Source organism: Scyliorhinus canicula, chromosome 10 (genome assembly GCF_902713615.1).
Source record: "Scyliorhinus canicula chromosome 10, sScyCan1.1, whole genome shotgun sequence".
Lineage (NCBI taxonomy): Eukaryota > Metazoa > Chordata > Chondrichthyes > Carcharhiniformes > Scyliorhinidae > Scyliorhinus > Scyliorhinus canicula.
Window position 1 is genome coordinate 101,122,793 of NC_052155.1, and position 22,560 is coordinate 101,145,352.

Sequence of the window (22,560 nt, forward strand, 5' to 3'; positions counted from 1 at the left end):
TGCGTGCAGTTCTGGTCACCACATTATAGGAAGGATGTGGAAGCTTTGGAAAGGGTTCAGAGGAGATTTACTAGGATGTTGCCTGGTATGGAGGGAAGGTCTTACGAGGAAAAGCTCAGGGACTTGAGGTTGTTTTCGTTAGAGAGAAGGCTGAGAGGTGACTTAATAGAGACATATAAGATGGTCAGAGGGTTAGATAGGGTGGACAGTGAGAGTCTTTTTCCTCGGATGGTGATGACCAACACGAGGGGACATAGCTTTAAATTGAGGGGTGGTAGATATAGGACAGATGTCAGAGGCAGTTTCTTTATTCAGAGAGTAGTAGGGGTGTGGAACGCCCTGCCTGCAACAGTAGTAGACTCACCAACTTTAAGGGCATTTAAGTGGTCACTGGATAGACATATGGATGAAAATGGAATAGTGTAGGTCAGATAGGCTTCAGATGGTTTCACAGGTCGGCGCAACATTGAGGGCCGAAGGGCCCGTACTGCGCTGTAGTGTTCTATGTGCTGCCCAGGTACCTCTTCCTACTTGGATACATCCCGATCTACATCCCCCTAGGCCTTTTTCAAAGCACTAGACAAACTAATCATGGTGTTCGTATTGGGGGGGAGGAGGGAGAGAAAAGAGGAGAGAAAGAATGCTAGGATCCCAAAGAAGGTCCTACAATAAACAAAATCCGGTAGGGGCTAGCCCTCCCAAATCTGCAATTCTACTGCTGGGTGGCGACGGCAGAGCGAACAAGGGGATGGATCAAGGAGCCAGAAGCCAAGTGGGTGTGCACAGAAGAGGCCTCTTGCAAGGGGACCTCCCTCTGGGCCCTCACCACAGTGGCACTCCCATCCCCACCCAAAAAATGCTCCAGCAGCCAGGTGGTGACAGCCATCTCAGTCCTGGAACCAACTACGGCAGCAATTTGGCCTGACCAAAATGTCGGACAAAGCTTCCATCTGCAACAACCATAGGTTCGCACCAGCACTGACTGACGCCACCTTTAAAAAGTGGGGACAGGATAAAGGGTCACTGACAGTCAGGGACCTATATGCGGACGGCAGGGTCGCAACAATGGACGAACTGACGGAGAAATTCCAGCTAGCCAGGGATAATGAGCTAAGGTACCTGCAACTCAAAAAATTCCTATGAAAGGAGGCAAGGACATATCCACAACCGCCACGACAGACAATACCGGACGCAAGCATCCCAGATAAATGGAACTGTAGTGACATGTATGACCAACTGGTAGAAAGGGCATACACCGCACTGGACACAACGCGAAAGAAATGGGAGGAGGACCTGGGGATTGAAATAGGGTGGTGACTCTGGAGCGACTCAATACATAGGGTCAACTCCACCTCCATGCGCAAGGCTCAGTCTGACGCAACTAAAAGTGGTACATAGAGCCCACAACTTGTATGAGTAGGTTCTTCCCAGAGGTGGAGGATGGATGTGAACGGTGCCGAGGAGGCCTGACCAACCCCGCCCACATGTTCTGGTCTTGCCCCAGACTTGCAGGGTACTGGACAGCTGTCTTCACGGCAATGTCCAAAGTGGTGGGGGTGAGGATGGAGCCATGCCCAAAAGTGGCGGTCTTCAGGTATCAGACCAGCCAGATCTATTCCTCGGGAGGAGGGCGGACTCCCTTGCCTCCTTGATCGTCCGCCGTAGATTCCTGTTCGGCTGGCGGTCAGCAGCACCACCCAAAGCTGCAGACTGGCTGTCCGACCTCTCAGAATCTTTCCAAATGGAGAAAATCAAATTCACTGTCCAAGGGTCAGAAGACTGCTTCCACAGAAAAGAAACGCGAACCACTGGAGAAGGGAGGGGGTGAAATAGGGAGGAGACGGGGAGCAATAGAGTGGAATCAGTGAGGTGGGAGGGGGAGGCAAGGGAATGGCAGCCAGAAGGAGGGCACAGGAAACAATAACAAACTTGGCATCTACGGGAGCAGACAACAAGGAAAATCCGGGCGAAAACCATCCGGGAGAAGCAAGTGACAACACCAACACCAGATCCATCCGTGTATTGTCCTCTAACTGTTCTGTAATTGTTTCCCCAGCTCCCAAATGTATATGTACCGCTTCTTCCCCCCCCCCCCCCCCCAAACAAACAAACAGATGTCCACTTATGTGCTACAAACAATACTGCCAATTGTACAGAGCTGCTGTTGTTGAGCCAGCACATAATACCTGACCAGTTATTTTATTCTAACTTTTCTTTTTGTGTGTGTGCATGTACCCTTCTCTTTTCTGTGTATATATACATGTATTCTATTTTGTGCACATAACAGTGAATATACTTTATTCAAAAACCCAATAAAAAGCATTTATAAATTTTTTTTTAAATCCTTGCACACCTTGAGCTTACTCAAGTTTGCTTCTGTATCCAGTTTCTTCTAGCTTGGCACCCAAACTGCCATAGCTTCTTGTTGCAATAGTTTTTCCAATTTTTATTGCTTCAGCGTTGATACTTTTTGCTGCAATATGGAAAGAAATGCACTGTATAAATGGAGACCCATAATGTAATATTATGGCTAGTGGAACACTTGCCACTGGCAATGGATCAACTTCCATCGAAGCTGAGAGTTTGATTGCAGCTGGCTAATTATCAGTAGAAAATAGTGTTGGATGTTATACTATTGTGTATAGCTGGCGATCATGTTTGCACAAATATATGTCTGCTACAAGCAGTTGGCAATTTATTAACCTTCCAAACCACCGCCCCTCTTAATTTTGAACTTCTGTATCAGATCGCCTCTTAATCTTTGCTTTTAGTTAAGTTTCTTGAGCCCCTTCTGAAAGCATTTATCTCTGGTATATGAAGAAATCTTTTTTCCGTGGTTCTGGCATCTTCAACAAGTAAGGTGCAAAATACTGGATACAATTTATATTGCACGTTGGTGGTGGAGGGAGTGCATGTCTGTGGATGGAGTGCCAATTAAGTGGACTGCTTTGTCCTCTATGGTGTTGAGCTTCTTGTGCTGTTGGAGCTGCAATCGGGCAACATCCCAGTCCTGATTTGTGCCTCGGAGATGCAGGGATCCACTCTCTGCAGGCATAAGGAATATGTTCATTTCTTTTGCTTTTTTTGAATTGCCAGAGACCTTTGAGATCCTACAGTTATCTATTGCTTTCTTTGTGGCCTCCGTCAACTTACCAATCCATTAACACTCTCTCTCTTCTGTCGTATAAGTTGATGTGATCATTTGAAATTTGGTTTTCATGTCCTGGTGAATGCAAGACAAGTGATACAATCTCTTTGAAGCAACATACAAGTATTGCTAGATTGGAGTGAGAGCAATGGAAGATTTTGGATTTGCGTACTGTTGGAGAGCTAAAGAACAGGAAGAAATAATGTACTGTATTTGAAGTTGAGATATTTGGTTGGTAACTTTGACCAGGCACAGTGTTTTGTGCAATGTGAGAACTAGTCAGAAGGGACCTAAATACAGTTCAGAAAGGTAGAGTGAAACTGATGCTGTGATTTCTTTTAATAAACTGATCTGGGAGAATAAAGGCTAGAAATGGGCTTGGAGGGAGAGGACTGATTCGTCAGTGGACTTTTTGGGGTTTCTGAAAGGGAGAGCAGGAGCCAGGAAAGGTGGTCCCAACTAGTGTTTAGTTCGGATTGGTTCAATAGAACAGTAACTTGGTCCTGAAGTGTTTAGCAAAGGTAGATGTTTGGTGTGCAGTGTCTTGGGAAATGGTTAAGATTTTGAGTGGGGTGGTTCAAGGCAGAGGAGTGAGTGCTGCTATGGTGATCTCCATTTTGGAGCAAATCAGTGAAAGGGATTTGTAATGGGGAAAAGAAGTGCCATGGGTTGGTTGTCTACATATCGGAACAACCCAGCATTAGATTGCGGAAATAAAATCTATACTTGTGAAAACACAATTGCAACTAAATTAAAATTAAGAACGGTCCCAAAAGCTGACTGCAAAAGGTACCTTATAGCACTTCGCAATCCAAGTTGGCAAAATATCATGAAACTAACTGATATAAATTAAAGCGAAGTGACTGCTTTGTGCTTATTATTAATATTGCTCTGATAGGAAAGATGTAAAAAAAAATGTGCCAACTTTCCACTTCCAGGTATCTTGTCTTTCTTGCATTGTAAGTGACTTCCTTGAAATTTGTTGCGTTCTTTAAATTAAACAAAATTTCTATCCTCTAGTCTAGTGGACCATTGGATAACTCTCTTCCCCTAGGGTTGTTCATTGCCATAGAATCCCAAGTTTGGTTGTTACTGTGTGATTGTGGATGTTGTCAAAACGTATTGTTTTTTTTTCCCTTCTGGATAGTGATTTAGAGTCAAGACGGGAAGTGAAGAAGGATGAAGGGGAAGCTTTTGCAAGAGAACATGGCCTTATTTTCATGGAGACTTCTGCAAAGACTGCTTCCAATGTTGAGGAGGTAATATGACGTAGTATTTTCTAAGTGCTGTAACTGTGTTCATTTTAGTTGGCGTTCTAGAAATGTATAAGAGACTTGGCAGCAAATACTTTGCAATGAACTAGAACTTGAGTCCATATATCTTTTGGGCTAGTTTCTTTGGCATGAATTGGAGAAATTAACCTGTCCACCTGCTTGAGTAGTATATGTTGGCAATTAAAAAAAATTTTTAAACTGAAATCTTAATGGTTTCAATAATCACACAAGGGCGAGAGGACACTTTTGGATGCAGAAGAATCTGGTGTACAATTAGTCATCTACTCCATTTTATTCCCATTATTTATTTATTTTTGTCATCACTTTATAATGCCACTAATTAATCTACGAACTTTGAAAACCAAACAAAGGAGACATTGGTAATGTTCTAAAGCTGTTAAGGAACTACAATTAAATTTGCACTGAAAATGCATGATGGGTATTATATAACAATGCTGGCAAGGTCACCATAATTGCTAATGTTTGCAAAGGAGAAAATATTCAAATTGTTGGGGAAGCCACTGCAGCTGCATGTGACTATCAACTCTATTTCTAGAAATGATCGAATTGGGAATAGTGAAGGGGTTTGAAATTCGATTTCTAACTCTGTATGGGTCTGCTTAATTTTCGTCATTGCAGATGGGGTGAGCCATTGCCTGTGCCCAAGTCCTGATTTTGCATTTTGCCCACTGGTGTCAGCATTACTGGTCAAGACGCAAATTTGCTTGAAAATCGATAAATTGGGCCAGAACTGGCAGAATTTTGCATGTCCCCACTTGTGCCAATAACATTTGCTATTTTGTCCTACTTTCTGTTCATGCCAGATAAGTAAATATTGCCAATTAAAATGCATGTATTGCAGTGGGTCTCACTATTTTTCACTATGATCTGTTTTCTTTTGAGATATTTGTGCAATACAATGAACATCCAACGTTTTGTGTGATAACTAGAAATTGTTCAGTTTAATTCTGTGGGGAAAGTTGTAGACCACCTGGAAACTTCAGGGGATTAAAGTGACTGCAATGAAAACATTCACTTGGCAAAGGGAACAATTAGTTTCAGGAAGCAATCTGGAGGCAGTGTCTGAATTAGTCTATTTCATGACTGCACAGCTCCTAAATTATGTACTGACAATTCAATTTGTAGTTAACTCTGCAAATCAACAATCTGGGATCGTGCTAAATGTTGGGTTATTGGTTTATATTTCAGAAGCATAGTCAGTCAATGGCAAGATGGGGAGATGGTAGAAACGTATGGAAATGTAAAGGATTAGAATGTCGAGCTGAATCCTTGTGGAATGGAGCTTACAGATAACAGAAGGATCAGCAAAGTCAGTAGTTGAGGATTTAAGTAGTTTGTCCCCATCAGATCCTTTCATTGTTGGGGAGGTGACCAATGACAGTTGCTTGGGAAAGTATTAAAAATTCTTGACTAAAATCCTCCTGCGAAAGAGTTCTTTCAAATTCCTGTGATACCTTGATCCGCCTGCAAATTTTTGTTTGTATTCATTCTTGGGATGTGGGCATAGCTGGTTAGGTTAGCATTTGCTGCACGTGTATAATTGTCCTTTTAAGTTGGTGGTAAGTTGCCACCTTGAACTGCACAGTCCATATGTTGTAAGAACACCCACAGTACTGTTGGGAAGAGAGTGCCAGGATTTTGACCCAGTGACAATAAGAAACGGTGATATAGCTCCGGTTCAGGGTGGTGTGTGGCTTGGAGGGGAACTAGCAAGTGGTCAGTGTCCCATGCATTTGCTGCCTTTCTAGGTGGTAGAAGTACGCTAGCACAAGTAGATAGTACTGTGGCTTTACAGCACCAGGGTCCCAGGTTCGATTCCCCGCTGGGTCACTGTGTGTGGAGTCTGCACGTTCTCCCCATGTCTGCGTGGGTTTCCTCTGGGTGCTCTGGTTTCCTCCCACAGTCCAAAGATGTGTGGGTTAGGTGGATTGGCCATGATAAATTGCCCTTGGTGACCAAAAAGGGTAGGAGGGGTTATTGGGTTACGGGGATAGGGTGGAAGTGAGGGCTTAAATGGGTCGGTGCAGACTCGATGGGCTGAATGGCCTCCTGCACTGTATGTTCTATGTTAAGTCACCAGTTTAGAAGGTGCAGTCAAAGGAGCCTTGATGAGTTGCTGCAGTACAACTTGGCAAAGATACAAGCTGCTTGGCAAAGATACAAGCAGCTGCCACTGCATCAGTGATGGAGGAGTGAATGTTGTGGTGGATGAGGTGCCAATCTAAGATGTTAAGCTTTGGTGTTTTGTAGCTGCACTCATCCAGGCAAATGGAGAGAATTCCAGCACACACCTGACTTGTGCTTTGCAGATGGTGATTAAACTTTTGGGAGTCAGGAGGTGACTTGCACTCCGCAAAGTTCCCAGCCTCTGATTTCCTGTTACCACAATATTTATATGGCTGGTCCAGTTTGGTTGATGGTGAATAGTCACCCCAGGATGGTGGTGTATCTGGCACTGATACTGCCATTGAAAGTTCAAGTTAGATGGTTCAACTCATTCTTATTTCAGATGGCCTTTGCTTGACACTCGTGGTGCAAATTACCACTTAACCAAGCCTGAATTTTTCCAGGTCCACGGGCATGTGCTGATTCAGCAGAGTCTCTCAAATGGTGCTGAACATTGCATCTGTGAACGTCTCTACTTATGATAAGATGGAAGGGAGGTCATGGAAGCAGCTGTAGCTAGTTGGGCCTAGGATATCGCATCGCAGGATTGAGATGATTGATCTCCAACAACCACGACCATCTTCCATTTTTATGCGAGGTATATCTTCAACCAGTGGAGAGTTTTGACCATGACTCCAGTTTTGCTAGGACTCTGCCACACTGTCAAATGCGTGATGTCAAGAGCAGTCGATCTCTCCTCCCCCTTCAGCACCTATTTTGTTTTGTCCATGTTTGGAGCAAGGCTGTGATGAGGTCCGGAACTGAGTATTCTCTGCAGAATCCAAACTGAGCATCAATGAGCAGGCGATAGCTGAGTATGTGCCACTTGATGGCACTGTCAATTACCCATTTCATCACTTCATCGATTCAGAGTGTACAGAGATGGTAATTGGCCAGGTTCGGTTTGTCATGTTCTGTGTACAGGTCATAGCTGGCCAATTTGCCACATGTCACGGGTGCTGGTGGTGTAATTGAACAACTTGGACAGGGGCGTGACAAGTTTTGGAGCACAGGTTTTTACTACTATTGCCAGAATGTTATGGGCCTTTGCAGAATGCTGTGCCTTTAGTTTTTTCATACAGCATGGAGTGAGTTGAATTGGTTGAAGGCTGGTATCTAAAATACTGAGGACCTCGAGGAGGCCTAGATGGATCATCCACTGAGCACTTCTGGGTGAAAATTGTTGCAAATGCTTCAGCCTTCTCTTTTGCACTGATGTTCTGAGCTTCCCCCATTATTTAAGAGGGAATATTTGTGATGTCTCGTTCAGTTAGTTTATACCACCATTCACGACTGGACCACCCTTCACGACTGGATGTGGCAGGTCTGCAGAGCTTGGATCTAGTCTGGTTCTCTAAGGGCCCTCTCGCCATGTTGATTCCCATTTTTTTCTTTTCTATTTGCTGTGATCATTTCGATCCATGAATGTGTAATGGACATGTATCTATCTTAAATTGAGCTGGGGAAGTGAGAAATCAAAAATTGCATTGCTAGCAGACAGTGGAATTCAAACTTTGTGGGACCTGAGGGAGACCTGAATGACGGAGGTTGAGGGGCGACCTGATAGAGGTCTACAAAATTGAGGGGCATAGACAGAGTAGATAGTCAAAGGCTTTTTCCCAGGGGTGGTGGGGGGGTCAATTACTAGGGGGCATACGTTTAAGGTGCAAGGGGCAAGGTTTAGAGGAGATGTATGAGGCAAGTTTTTTTTTTTAAAACAGAGGGCAGTGGGTGCCTGGAACATGCTGCCCGAGGAGGTGGTGGAAGCAGGGACGATAGTGACGTTTATGGGGCATCTTGACATACATGAATAGGATGGGAATAGAGGGATCAGGATCCTGGAAGTGCAGAAGATTTTAGTTTAAGCGGCTGCATGGTCAGCACAGGCTTGGATGGCCGAAGGGGCTGTTCCTGTGCTATACTTTTCTTTGTTCTGTTAGTGTTCTCTGACTTGTATCTCCTGCCCAATGGGAGAGGTTGGAAGAGAATAATCTGGGTGGGAGGGGTCTTTGATTATGCTGCCCATTTTCCCAAGACACTGGGAGGTGTAGATGGGAGGTGAGTTCGTATGATGGACTGGGCTGTGTTCATGACGCTGTAGTTTATTATGGTCTTGGGCCGAGCAGTTGCCATACCAGGCTATGATGCAGCCAGATAGGATGCTTTCTGTGGTATATCTATAAAAATTGGTCAGAGTCTATATGGCGATGCCAAGTTTCCTAAGGAAGTAAAGGCGCTGTTGTGCTTTCTTGGTGGTTGTGTCGATGTGGGTGGGCCAGGACAGATTGTTGGTGACGTGCACACCCAGGAATTTGAGACTGTTAGAATATAGAATATAGAACATTACAGTGCAGTACAGGCCCGTTGGCCCTTGATGTTGCACTGTCCTGTGAAACCCCTCTAACCATCTCCACCGCGGCACCATTGATGTGGACTGCTTCTCGAAGTCATGACCACCTCTTAGTTTTACTGACAGTTTTGCTGACACTGAGGGAGAGATTGTTGTCGTTGGCACCAGGCACTAAGTTCTCTCCATCGCTCCCTCCTGTATTCTGACTCATCGTTGTTTGTGATCCAACCACTGCAGTCGTGCCATCAGCAAACTTGTAGTTGTGGAAGAAACAACGCAGGCACGGGGAGAACATATAAACTCTAGTCACCCTGGGCTGGAATTGGACCTGGGTTCCTGGTGCTGAGGCAGCAGTGTGAACCACTGGCACCATGCCACCATGTTGTGGTGGTGTGCGAATTGCAGTGGATCAAGGCATTCTTGAAGTGTGAATTTGATGTCTCGTGCCCAACCTCTCTAAGCACTTCATAATAGATGTCAAGGCCACTGGATGGTAGTCGTTGAGGCACATTGCCTGGTGTTCTTTGGCACCGGTATGATGGTCGTCTTGAAGCAGGTGGAACCTTGAAACGGAGTAGGGAGAGGTTGAAGATGTCTGCGAACATACCTGCCAGTTGGTTCTGTGCGTGACCAGGGACTCTGTCAGGATCCATTACTTGCTGTGGGATCACTTTCCAGGCTGATTTTGACCGAGGTTGTGACGGTAGGTATGGGTGTGTCTGAGGCTGTTGGGGCATTTGACAACTGGCTTCCTACTCAAAACGAGCAGAGTGCGCATTGACTTCATTGGGGAGGGGTGCTCTGCTGCCAAACTCTACTCTGCTTTGCTTTAGAAATATACAAAATAGGTGTATTTGACAAAATGGGCCATTCAAACTTTTGAGCCTGCACCACCATTCAATATGATGGTTGATCATGCCAATTCAGTATCCCACTCCTTTCTCTCCATATCCCTTGACCCCTTTAGCTGCAAGGGCCACGTCCAGCTCCCTCTTGAATATGTAAAATAAACTGGCCCCAATAGCTTGGTTGTAGAGAATTCCACAAGTTCACAACTTGAGAGAAGTTCTTTCTCATCTCAGAATGGCTTATCCCTTATTCTTCAGCTGTGACACTAACTTCTGGAAACCCCCAACATTGGGAATATTCTTCTGCATCTAACCTGTTCAGTCCCAATTGTAGTCCGTTGTATTGTTTAAGCCCTGCCAGAACCAACAAGAGTTCATGTCGTTAGTCTGTGACTGTAGCTTAATCTTTCTCTTGGTGTCCCTGATGGGTTTGCACAGGTTGGACGTAGATTTCTTGTATATGTCGAGGTCGCCTGTCTTGAATGCTTCAGACCTGGACTGCAGTAGTGATTGGATCTCTTGATTAAACCATGGGTTTTCAGTTGGGGAATGCACATTCTATCTTCTTTGGCACGTAATCTTCGATACACTTGCTGATGAAGCCTGTGATGGTGGTGGCATATGTGTCTAAGTTGACTGCTGAGTTCTTGAACATGGACCAGTCTGCTGACTCCAAGCAGTTGTGGAAGAGCTTTTCCATTGCCTCAGACCAGCATTGCATGACCTTTTTTAACCGGATTCTCACGCTCAAGATTCTGCTTGTATACTGGGAAAAGGAGCACCATCTCGTGGTCTGATTTTTCTGAAGTGCAGTGGGGGGATTGATCAGTCGGTGCCTTGGTGGGACTGGAGATGTGGTGGTGGAATTTTGGCAGTACTCTGAGGTTGGTTGGTTCAAGTCCCTGGCCATGATGGACAAGGCATCTGGTATTCTGTTTTACTGTTGAAGCAATGAAAGGTTCATCAAGTGCCTTTCTCACTTTCACCTGGGGTGGGATATGGACTGCTGTGATCCCTGGGAGGTAGTATGGGTGGCACTTGAGTCAGGTATTCCAGGTCTGGAGAGCAGTAGTTTGCCAGGTCACCATGTCTGAGCACCAATAATCTTTATTGTCACAAGTAGGCTTACATCAAGATTACAATGAAGTTGCTGTGAAAATCCCCTAGTTGCCACACTACGGTGCCTGTTTGGGTACACTGAGGGAGAATTCAGAATGTCCAATCCATCTGGCCAGCATGTCTTTTGGGACTTTGGGAGGAAACCGGAGCACCCAGAGGAAACCCTTGCAGACACGGGGAGAACTTGCAGAATCCGCAGGGAGAATGTGCAGAATCCGCACAGACTGACCCAAGCTGGGAATCGAACCAGGCGCTGTGAAGCATCGGAACAGGAGGAGTTGACAAGGTGGCAAACCCATCCACTGTTCGTCTTGACCGATGCCGCTGTGCAGTCCATCCGGTGTATTGATGAGCTGTCAGTTTGTATGGCACAGTCCGGTGAGGCTGGAATGAGAGCCATGTCTCTGAAACTGACCACACAGCAGTCCCTGTCTTGTCTCTGAGGCATCCCTAGAGTTAAGCTCATCCAGCTTGGTTTCAATTACTTGGACGTTTATCAGGAGTATGTTGGGGCAAGGAGACTTGAAACCGTGTTGTTTTAGTCTCGCATGCAGGCTGGCGCATTCCCCTCACTTCCTCTAAGCGACTGCTTCTGGATGGTCCTGGGATCCGATAGGAGAACTCGCGATGTTGTTGTCTGGTGGGGCCCAGGTGCAGGTTGTGATTTTGTGATGCGGTCAGGCCCTGGGGTTCTGCGAGGACGGGTATTCCTTTTGGCGTGCTTGGTCCTCACTGTTTTGGGGTGCTTTAACTGTGGGTTGCTGGCAGGGTCTTCCTGGGTCAGGTTGTGTCAGGGTCACTTGGTCTGTTCTAGTGTTGGTGGTCTGCTTCGGCATTCCTGAGGTTAGGCCTCTATCTAGGCCCGGTTGGGCATACTTGTCAATTCTCTTCTGCCAATGAGTCGGGCTGCTGGGCATGTCGAGCCGGGTCTCTGGCTGGGGCGCTGCGTTGGCTGGGTCGATTTCTATGCAGGGTCGGGCCTCTTCCACTTCCAAATAAGAGGTCAGGGTCGGGTAGCAGGACCAGTTCTGTCAGGTCATTGGGTCAGTCCACCGATGTCCAAGGATCTCCAGACCTGTAAGTAAACATAAGAGCATGGTTGGAGAGAGTATTACTTTTAGAATTACATTTTAAAAGGCTAGTATTATAAGAGATAGGAAGAGTATCTGGGGGAGAGCACACTCTGGCGCCATCTTGAAATTGGGTGAGAGGAGGGAATGAGAAGAGGGTGAATATTCAAGCATAACTGCTATAAGCTTTGTGGCACCAAAACTTCATCACATCACCCCTGCTTTTTAAAAAAAAATGTGATGGACAATTCATCGCTTCTCGCCAGGCATGAGGCTTTTGGTGATTTGACTGACCAGAGTTACAAAAGTGAAGATTTGAGTCAAGTATCTGTTGAATCTATCTCAATGAGGTCTGCTTAAGGTAGTGAGAAGCTGAGTTGCCTGACCAGAAGGCGAAACTAGACCTGTACTCTAATTTCTCCCTCATTTGTTTGTTGTTCTTTATATTCTGTCCAATATTTGACCTAATCTTACTGAACTGTATCCTTTTCTTTCAATTTTACATCATATTTGCCTCCTTAGATGGGTATGACCTGGTGTGTTCTCAACAAGATTCTTCCTTCACTGGAATATATTTTGTCATTTCGTCATTTCTAATGTGATGGCAGACATTTAAGAGATTTCACTATTGACCTATCAATTAACCTAATTTCCCAGTTCACTTGCCAGCTCTGTCTTTGTAGTCTGATAATATGCCCTTAAGTTTCTCTTCCACAAACTGAATACGATGTCGTTTTCATTGCTACCTGGGGCACTTTTTACTCTGAGGTCATTCATTAATCCTGTCTCTTACCACATTACCAGATCTAGAATATGCCACTGTTTGGTTCCAGAACACGCTGCTCGAAGAAATTGTCCTGAAAACCCTCAGCTGATTGTTCAGGCCACCTTTTTTAATCTGATTTTTGCAATCTGCAAATTAAAATCACCCATGATTATCGCTTTAACTTTGTCACAATGCCCCCCCCCCCCCCCCCCCCCCCCCCCCCCCCAAATTATCTCTTCCTGTACTTGCTTCCCCACAGTGTAGCTAATGTTAGGGCTTCGATAAACTACTCGAGTGACTTTTAAGTAGAATATTTCTTATTGCTACCCAAGCTAATTCTACATCTTTATCTTTAGAGAAAATGTAACCTCTCTACTGTACTATTGTCATTCTTCATTGACAGAGCTATCCCTTGCATCTTTTCCTACCTTCCTATCCCTCCAAAAGTTAACTATCTTTGAATATTCAGGCCCCAACCTTTGCAGCCATTTCTTCGTAATAGCTATCCTACATGTTTATTTCTAATTGCACTTTGACTGCTGCGGGCATTTGGATACTGTATGGAGGCCATTCGACCCATTGGGTCAGCACTAGCCCTTTGCTTGCCCTATTCCTGCAAACCCACCCCAAGGTCATTTGGAATGGCCAATCCACCTGATCACATCTTTGGACTGTGGAAGGAAACTGGAGCACCTGAAGGAAACCCACGCAGACACTGGGAATGTGGAAATTCCATACAGTCGCCGGAGGTCTGAATCGAACCCGGGTCCCTGGCGCTGTGAGACATCATTGCTAACCACTGTGCTGTCCTTCTGTCCTTGTACTATTTTGTAGCCTCTGGTCTCAACAGATGTTACATTCTTAAGTATGTACGTTCTGTGCTGTTGTAGAACCTCTCGCGCTCTTTCCTCCTCGTCCTCCTCAAGCCACTGAGTGAACACAGTACAAGGTGCAGTGGTTACCTGGGTTTGATCCTGGCCCCAGGTCACTGTCCATGTGGAGTTTGTGCACATTCTGCCCATGCCTGCGTAGGTCTCATCCCCACAACCAAAAAATGTGCCGGATGGGTGAATTGGCCAGGCCAAATTGCCCTTGGTTGGAAAAATAAGTATCAGTAGTGTGAGAAAAGGGATTGTTATAGAATGGACCCGCCTCCCCTCAGTAGCTTAAGAGCCTCGATTCTTGCTGTCTCCAGCTTGACGTGATGGTTCTTAATACACCTGTCTTCCACTTCTTACTGTTGTAAAAGTCACAACTAATGTTTGAATGTCTTGATATTTAAAGTAATCTTGGGTCTCTCTGGCAGGCTATAGTTTGAGGCGCACCGATCCAAACTCAAATGAACTTAAGAAAATGTTCATTCTCTGAATTAGAATAGCCTTTTTAAAAATTCAAACTGGCAGCCTCCATTTCTTGTCTCTAATTTGGTATTGAGTTTCAGTTGTATGCACCACTTGATTTTGGATCTTGCCAGTAGAGGTCAGTATTTTTCAATAAAACAATGTTCAGATTATGGCACCGTAACATAATCGGCCAGAATATTCTGGCAAAATGCATATCCTGAGCAGTTTTTGCCACAAATAGTAAGTCACTGCAAATTGCTGATTTCTCAAACTCCACATTTGGGCATTACCAAAAGCAAAGCACAGGTACAGCAAACTGTTTGGCTGGGAATTTCAAAAGCTATACAATTTATTTCAATATGCCATTAACAGTTAATAGCCAGCAGAACCATTACTGCCATCAACATTTATGGCAAAAGCTAGGAATGGATCTGTGACGTGAGAGAAAACCTACCTCTGTCATGAACTATTAGATTTGCTGGTTAGAAATTACATGGCATACCACAACTGCAGAAGCTGTGTTAAAAGCTTTGAAACACACTTGCATGGATGAGGTAGAATTTCATAGCAGAAAATGATTGATGGTTAATTACAAGTAACATGATTAAGTCATTGCTTTTTGCCAGCAGAATTGATTGAGAGAAAGCTACAGATCCATTGCCGAGTAAGGTGTCACACATAAACACAACAATAAACCATTAAGCTTGTATAATCATTGGCATTGAGTGAGAACACTATCTAAATACATGGGGGAAAGGTGTGGATAAGCGACCGGCAGTTGTGGATAAGAGACAGTTAGGTGGGAGGGATAGTCATGGAGCATACTCAGCAGTCACGATCATACCTCTTGCAAACACCACTTGTTCTCTGGAGAAGAAGGCTCTGATACTATTGACCACAAGGTAACAATCACCATAATGGGACTGACGAGAGGGACTCTGCAGCAAACAGCTCAATAAGTGAATTGGTGAGTCCAGGAACCAAGTGTAGATTAATGCCAGCAACCAAGAATACTTGAGACTAGGCCCAGGAGAGTTGTAAAGGCACCAGATATGCTCAACTGTGGAGGCAAATGTTAGGAATGTAAATAGTTTAACAACGGGTGGCATAGTGGTTAGCACTACTGTATTACAGCACCATCGGAACCCAGGTCTGATTCCAGCCTCAAGTGGCTGTCTGTGTGGAGTTTGCACTTTCTCCCTTGTCAGCATGGGTTTTCTCCAGGTCCTCCGGTTTCCTCCCACAGTACAAAGATGCGCAGGGTGGGTGGATTGATGATGCTAAATTGCCCCTTAGTGTCAAACTGGTTAGATGGGGTTACGGGGATAGGGTTGAGGCATGGGCAGAGGTAGGGTAATCGTTTCGAGGGTCGGTGCAGACTTAATGGGCTGAATGGCCTCTGTACTCTAGAGATTCTAGGAAAATTGGAGGGGAGGAGATCAAATATTGATACTTGTTTATTAGACAATGCTGTTAATGTAATCATTGCATCAGGGTTAGTGATGAAGTGGTTCCAAAGGAGCTAGGCTGAACATGGTGTGCAAAAAGCAATGAAAGCAAAGTAGTCCATTTGTGGAAGCATCGTGTAAATAGTTATCCCCAAGTGGTTCAGAGCAAGTGAAGTCTTGACAAGCCAGAAGGCGATACAAGTAAAGAGCAACAAGCCAAATCCGTGACTAGGTCAATCTGATAAATTTCCCGCTGTGCTGTGCTGTACTTGATGATAAGAACTTCAGTCACTAGCTGATGGAAGTTGAGGTTCAACTTGCTAAATATTGCATTTGTTCATTATTATTCTACCAGAGCTGCAAATGCAAGTGAACCAAAATTTAAATGTTTTTTCCAAAGGAGTCAAAATGGATATACTTGCAGTTGACTGGGTATATTTGCTGTTGAGTCTATTTTGTTGGTATATTTAAGTTCTCTTGTATTCTAGAATTTGGAATGCCTTGAATTGTAATTGACATGGGTGTTGTGCTCTGAGCACCCTGAGCAGTTGATAGGAAAGAGAAAAGATTTGAGATACTGCAACTAATTCTACAAAACTGAGAACCACAAAGATTCAGGAGAGGCTTTTAAGATTATGAAGAAATGTGTTCTTCATGATATAGATTATTTGGCATGTCAGTGAGTTGTCCAAACTATCAGTGAATACAATAACTGGGTGAATTGAGAGCTTGGTATCTCTGAGCAATTGATGCAGAAAATATCTCTTTGCTGAAGAATTTGGATAAATTTGAAGTGACACACAAGTACTAATCCATCATGATGGCAGATTTTGAATTTAAAAGCTGCTGCTGAAATTTATCAATAGAAGCAAAATCAATGGGAAAACTCTCTGCTTTATATGGAAGTGTTACAAAATATGTTTTTTACCACCTGAGATGGTGATTTATGCTGCATGGATTAAATATTTCTAAATTGCTAAACTTGCCTTGAGTATTTAATTAGTGCTCCAAACTTTCAGTGATTATTTTAGTTGCCTGTATTTGGTCACCTACCCTAATCCACAAGTGTCTTCAAACTTTCTTGTGTATTGGTATTTCTTGTGTCATTAGTTAAGCTTTTCCTTTCCGAGCACAATTCTCTGTTCACTTTCCATTGCTGTTTGCAAAACATGATTGGTCCGACTGTCTACATAGCTCCTAGCACTTAAAAGTAGTCCAATGTGGGAAGAAACTTGAATCAGAACTCATTAATTATTCATTGGCAATTTATATGCTGTTTTTCATCAGTGTTTTGTAGCATTGTCTTGAACTTGTATGTAAACATTGCCAATTTGTGTACAGCAAAGACCCCCAAACAATGAGGGACAGCCAGACAATCTGCTATAGTGACTGATATTGATTGAATGTTTGTAGATCAGAACTTGCATGCTCTTTGAAAAGTGCTATGGGATTTTTTTATGCATCTGGGGAGTCAAAGGGAACCTTGTTAGACTGGATCCAAAATGCTTATTTTCGTCAGTCTAAAATTTGTTCTTCTGTCACTGATCTGGGGCTTGAACCATGGGTCTTCGGTTTCAAAGGTGGGTACCACTGATCCAAGGCGAACAGCCTGGTGGTAGCTGTGGAGTAGGTCAGTCAACTTGTTTCTCTTGTAGAATAGCATAGTAGTGTAGTGGTCAGCACTGCTGCATCAAGGCACTGAGGACCTGGGTTCGATCCTGATCCTGGGTCATTGTTTGTATGGAGTTTGCATGTTCTCCCCATATCTGTGTGGGCCGCATCTTTTCTCTCTTTCCCCCCCCCCCCGCCCCCCCGCAAGGCCTTGTTGAAATGCAGTGTCCAGAATCAAATTCAGTAATCCAGATGTGGTCTAACAGTGTTTATAAAATTAGTGCATCATGCACCTTTGTATTCTAATCCCATTGCAATAAAGGCTAATATTAATATATTTTTTAACTTTATTTTTCTTTGCCTCGTTAGCCAAATATTTGTACAACTGTAAAGTAGTTTTTTTTACCTGATTTATGCTCACATTAATTTTGCAATAGCATCATAGAAATTAGTTTTCTAAGTTCACTGGTTTATTAGCGGCTAACAATGGCAGCTTGGGACTTTGGCTGAGACATGTGGCTGGAGAGGATCTCAAATATAGGGATTGTGCATATGAGGGGCATGAAGACCATGACTTTGAAATGACTGCTGCGACACTGAGCCAACAACATTTGGTAAGATGGAGGTCTGTGTTCATTTGATGTGGTGATATTTGTGATAGTGTAAATGGACAGCAGTGGAGATTTTTTTTTAAACTTGTAGTAACCCCTGATTATGGTGATTTGATTTTGGGTCAGTTATTTTTTTTAAACTAGGCTAGATTGATATCTATTGAAGAGCAGAATTATTTTTACCCAGGGAAAGAGAGCTTGGGATCACCTGGCTGCAGTGCCCTTGAAGGGTTTAATGACTTGTGTTCTTGTCAGTCTCATAGCTGAGCCTTGCAGATTACTAAATACTGGTAGACGGGGAGGTGTGCAATAAACTGAATCATGTTTATTGGTGAATTCTGTTAGGTCGGAGGAATTAACTTCTAATTACAAGGATTTTACTATATTAGGTGGAACAAATTACAAGATGCCTACCAGTGTGAAGTTGCCTTTTTTCAAAACTAGAATAGAAGTTGAGGCAATATAATCTCTATCGCAAATTAAAGGTTGACTCTATAAAAATGAGTTCGGGTTCCACTTCCTGATTACTCAGATAGGAAATATGACATGAGGCAGCAGTAGTACAGTGTCTTACAAGTCACGTGTGTCTTAATTGCTGTGGCAATATGCGCTTTGCATATGTTGTAGCCTGGAGCTATGGATAGTGATAGTCTCCAAATTTCCATCTTAACTGACCAGCTAGCTCCTTTTTACTGGCTGCTATTGGCAAACATTGGAAGGATTAGATTGGCTGCTTTCAGAAAGTAGAAAGGTCATCAAGTTCTGGGGTGTGTCTCCCACGGACAACTTCTAGCTCCGGTAGGGATCACAAGACATCCTTTGTAGTGTGTAGTGGTAATGTTACTAGGATGTTAAGGCCCATGGCCTTTGCATCTAATTTCTTCGTTATTTCTTAATATCACCGTATTCAGAGGCTTTGACTTGTGCTCTGGCGATCAAGTTCCGGTCACATCATGGCTGCTTAGGGAATTTAAATTCTATTAATCTGAAGTAAAAAGCTGGTTTCAAGAGTAATCATGAAAATGCATTGTCATAAAAAGCCCATCTGGCTCTGGGAACGAAATTACTTAGCCAGTCTGGTTTACAGGTCAATTGGACCCACAGCAATGTGGTTCACTCTTAATATCCTCTGACTGAAATTTCCTAATAAGCCACTGTATTGTACCAGATAGTACAGAATAGTTGGTGAATAAAGCAAGACAGAGCCCTGGCACCCAAAATTACAAAGGCCCTTTTTGTCCGGCAAAGTCTTTCTCTGGAACATCACATCACATGCTGAAATTGGGGAAGCTGTTCCACAGACTAGTCCAGCAACAACCTGACAAAACCATGCTTACTAAATACTGAAGCCAATGTCCTAGACTCCTCCACTGGATGTATCCTGTTCTACTGTTACACTTTCCAGGGTTGGCAGCATACTAGTATACAATCGGGAGGGAGTGACACTAAATCCTCAGCATTGACTTTGGACCCCATGAAGTCTCGGGTATCAGCCTAAACATGGGCAAGGAAACCTAGCAATCATCTGCTCTCTCTTGGATGATTAACACCACTTATCACTGAGGGAGCAAAGGCACAGAAGGTATAAGGAGTGGGGCATAAATGCCTAAAGGATTGGTATCACTGCTACTAACTGAGCTTGCTGAGTCCTGAAGGACAAGTGCCTGTCTGTGGCAGGTGATGTGTCCAAGGCAATATAGGTAGTCAGTGTGCAGATCAAGTCCCCATTTTCACATGAAGGGCACCTTCCACTTTGTGGTATGATCACTGTGCTTAAATGGAATAAATTTAGCCAGTCCAGCAGTTTATCCATGAGGCCATATGGACGATCAGCATAATTTTATTCCACCACAATCTAACCTAAATTTCTGGATCATTCTTCACTCTGCCATTACTGTCAGCTAGAGAACAAACCCTGGTTTTAGTCAGGAGTGGAAGAGAATGACTGGGGCAGCACCAGGTACACACAATGATATGTCAACCTGCAACAGATTTACATGCATGCAAAAAGAAGAAACAGCATGCTACAGAGTTAAGTGATTTCCCCCAACCAACAGATCCTTTCCAAACTTTCATCTTTCATTCTCACTCCACAGTATAAATATTTCTCACTTTCTCTGTCTTGTAGCTTTGACAAACGTGATCTGCACTCGAAATGTTAGCTCTTTTCTCTCCCTACAGATGCTGCCAGACTGCTGAGATTTTCCAGCATTTTCTCTTTGGCTTCTTTCCAAAATTTGTCATTTTGTGTCTCAACCATGACAATTAAAGAACCAACCAGAGGAAAAGGCTCCAGTAACAGGCCCATGCTTGAAATGCACATCAGGACAAAAGACAAAACTTAAGTGTTTGCAGACCTCTTTAGTCAGAAGTACTGAGTGGATAATCCATCTCAGCTTCGGTCCTCGGCACCACACACGCCTGTGATGAGCCAACTAAATATATTTGCAATATCAAAAAATGGCTGAAATCATGAGAAACAGCAAAGTCTATGGGCCTACAGTCCCAACTGTGGCACTGATTTGAGCTTGAGAGCTAACTATAGACCATTGCCATGCTGTGCCAGTATAGCTACAATACTGGCAGGCATCCACTTCATAATGTACAACATTGTCTAAGTTTACATGTCTTTCCGACAAATCCAATCAGGCAAGTTGCAGCCAGTCTTTTCTATCAGCAAAATTCAAGTTTGTAGTTTAAAGCTATGCGTGCACGTCAATAAACTGCTCACTGCTAAGTTTGGGTTCAGCCAGGCCACACTGCTTTGAACCCCCTAAGAGTTTTGAACCAATGGTGGACGAAAGGGTTGAATTCCAGCATGACTCCTGAGAAGCATTTGATCCAGTATGGCATCAATTGAGCTCAAGTAAAATGAACTCGAGATATGGGAGGATTCTCCATGGGCTTAAGTCGCACCAAGCCCTCAAAGTATGATTGTGTTTTTGAAGGCCAATTATCACGTCCTCCGGACATTGCTGCTGGAGTTCATGCTGCTGGAGTTCATTGTCTTATCATAGAATCATAGAATTTACAGTGCAGAAGGAGGCCATTCGGTCCATCGAGTCTGCACCGGCCCTTACAAAGAGCACCCTATTCAAGCCCACTTATCTACCCTATCCCAGTAACCCCCACTTAGTTTTTGGACACTAAGGGCAATTTAGCATGGCCAATCCACCTACCCACATCTTTGGACTGTGGGAGGAAACTGGAGCACCCGGAGGAAACCCACGCAGACACGGGGAGAACGTGCAGACTCCACACAGTCACCCATCCGGGAATCTAACCTGGAACCCTGGACCTGTGAGGCAACTGTGCTAATCACTATGCTACTGTGCTGCCCTTAAACCCAACCATCTTGCTTTATCGGTGTCCACCTCTCCTTCATAAGGTCAGAGATGTTCAATTCCATTCACAATTTTTCAAGACCTGGACAGCATTCAGATTTGAGCTTAGTGACTTAACACTTGCACCACTCGCGTTTCAGCTATTCTTCGAAAAGAAACTGGCCAGCTCCCCTAGCACTCAACGGCATTGTCATCATTGAATCCCAGCCATCACCTTTTGGGTTGCTATTTACCTGAAACTGAGCTTAACTGGCCAATAATGTACTGTGGCTACAATGTGGGGTGGCACGGTAGTACAGTGGTTAGCACTGTTGCTTCACAATGCCAGGGACCAGGGTTCGATTCCCGGGTCACTGCAGAGTCTGCAAGTTCTCCGTGTCTGCGTGAGTTTCCTCCGGGTGATCCGGTTTTCTCCCACAGTCCAAAGATGTATTTGGTAGATGAATTGGACATAACGGAATTCTCCCTCAGTGTACCCAAACAGACTCCGGAATGTGACTAGGGGATTTTCACAGTAACTTAATTGCAGTGTTAATGTAAGCCTACTTGTGACACTAATAAAGATTATTATATTAGAGGCTGAGTATTCTACAGGAGGTAACTCTCCTCCTGACTTCGCAAAACCTGTCCACCATCCCCAAGGCCAAATCAGGGGTGTGATGGAATACTTTCCTCCTGCTTGGAAGAGTGCAGTTCCAACAAATCAAACTCTCGCCATCCAAAACGAGCACTCTGCTTGATCAGTAACCCATCTGCCAGCTTAAACTTGCACTCCCACCAGCTCACAGTGGCAGCAGTGTATACCATCTACAAGTGTTTTTCAAACTTCTTTTTTTTTTTCCGGGACCCACTTTTAACAAGTGGCTAATCTTCTGAACCCATGCCAGTAGACTTGACGACCAGTGCCGATTGACCTTCACAGACCAGGCCAGCCGGTTGTCTTGACCCACAAGAGCCGACCTTCGTGGCCCACCATTATTTCTTACCTTTTAGTGCAACAGGTTATGTACCAGGTGAACCTGCTTGATCCTCGCAATCTCACTTGTTTTGTCATTCAATGTTGCATGTCTGCTGAGGATTTCAGCTGACTATTTAAGTTCTTGCTGCATTCTTGGGGGGGGGGGGGGGGGGGAGGGGAGAGAGAATCAAGATGTTTGTCCTCTAACAAGTCATGCCTTTGGAGTTCTGAGGGTTTTAAACTTTCATTTACCAATACCTCCCTGCGTTTAAAACACATGCGCTTTGCATCCTCTTTTTCATTGGCACACCTCAATAAATTATTTTTAGACTGCTTTGTACCTGACTTCATTTTTCTTTTGGTGTTTACCAGGAGCCCTCCAGCTTTGCATACAGCTCACACCAGCTTTGCTTTGTCCTTCCCTGGACTCTCCTGAGAAACACTCCAGCAGATTCCATTGAGATCCTGGCCTATTTGTGACTC

General features: G+C 44.2%; 1 protein-coding gene across 2 annotated transcripts in view; it reads left to right on the forward strand.

The window, feature by feature from the left end:
• The window catches only part of rab2a (RAB2A, member RAS oncogene family), a 94,042-nt gene that overhangs the window by 48,241 nt on the left and 23,241 nt on the right, over positions 1-22,560 (forward strand). For both annotated transcript variants that reach the window (XM_038809442.1, XM_038809443.1), the window contains one exon: positions 4,296-4,407. In XM_038809442.1, the coding sequence (XP_038665370.1) occupies positions 4,296-4,407 (112 nt within the window). The remainder of the gene's footprint in view (positions 1-4,295; positions 4,408-22,560) is intronic.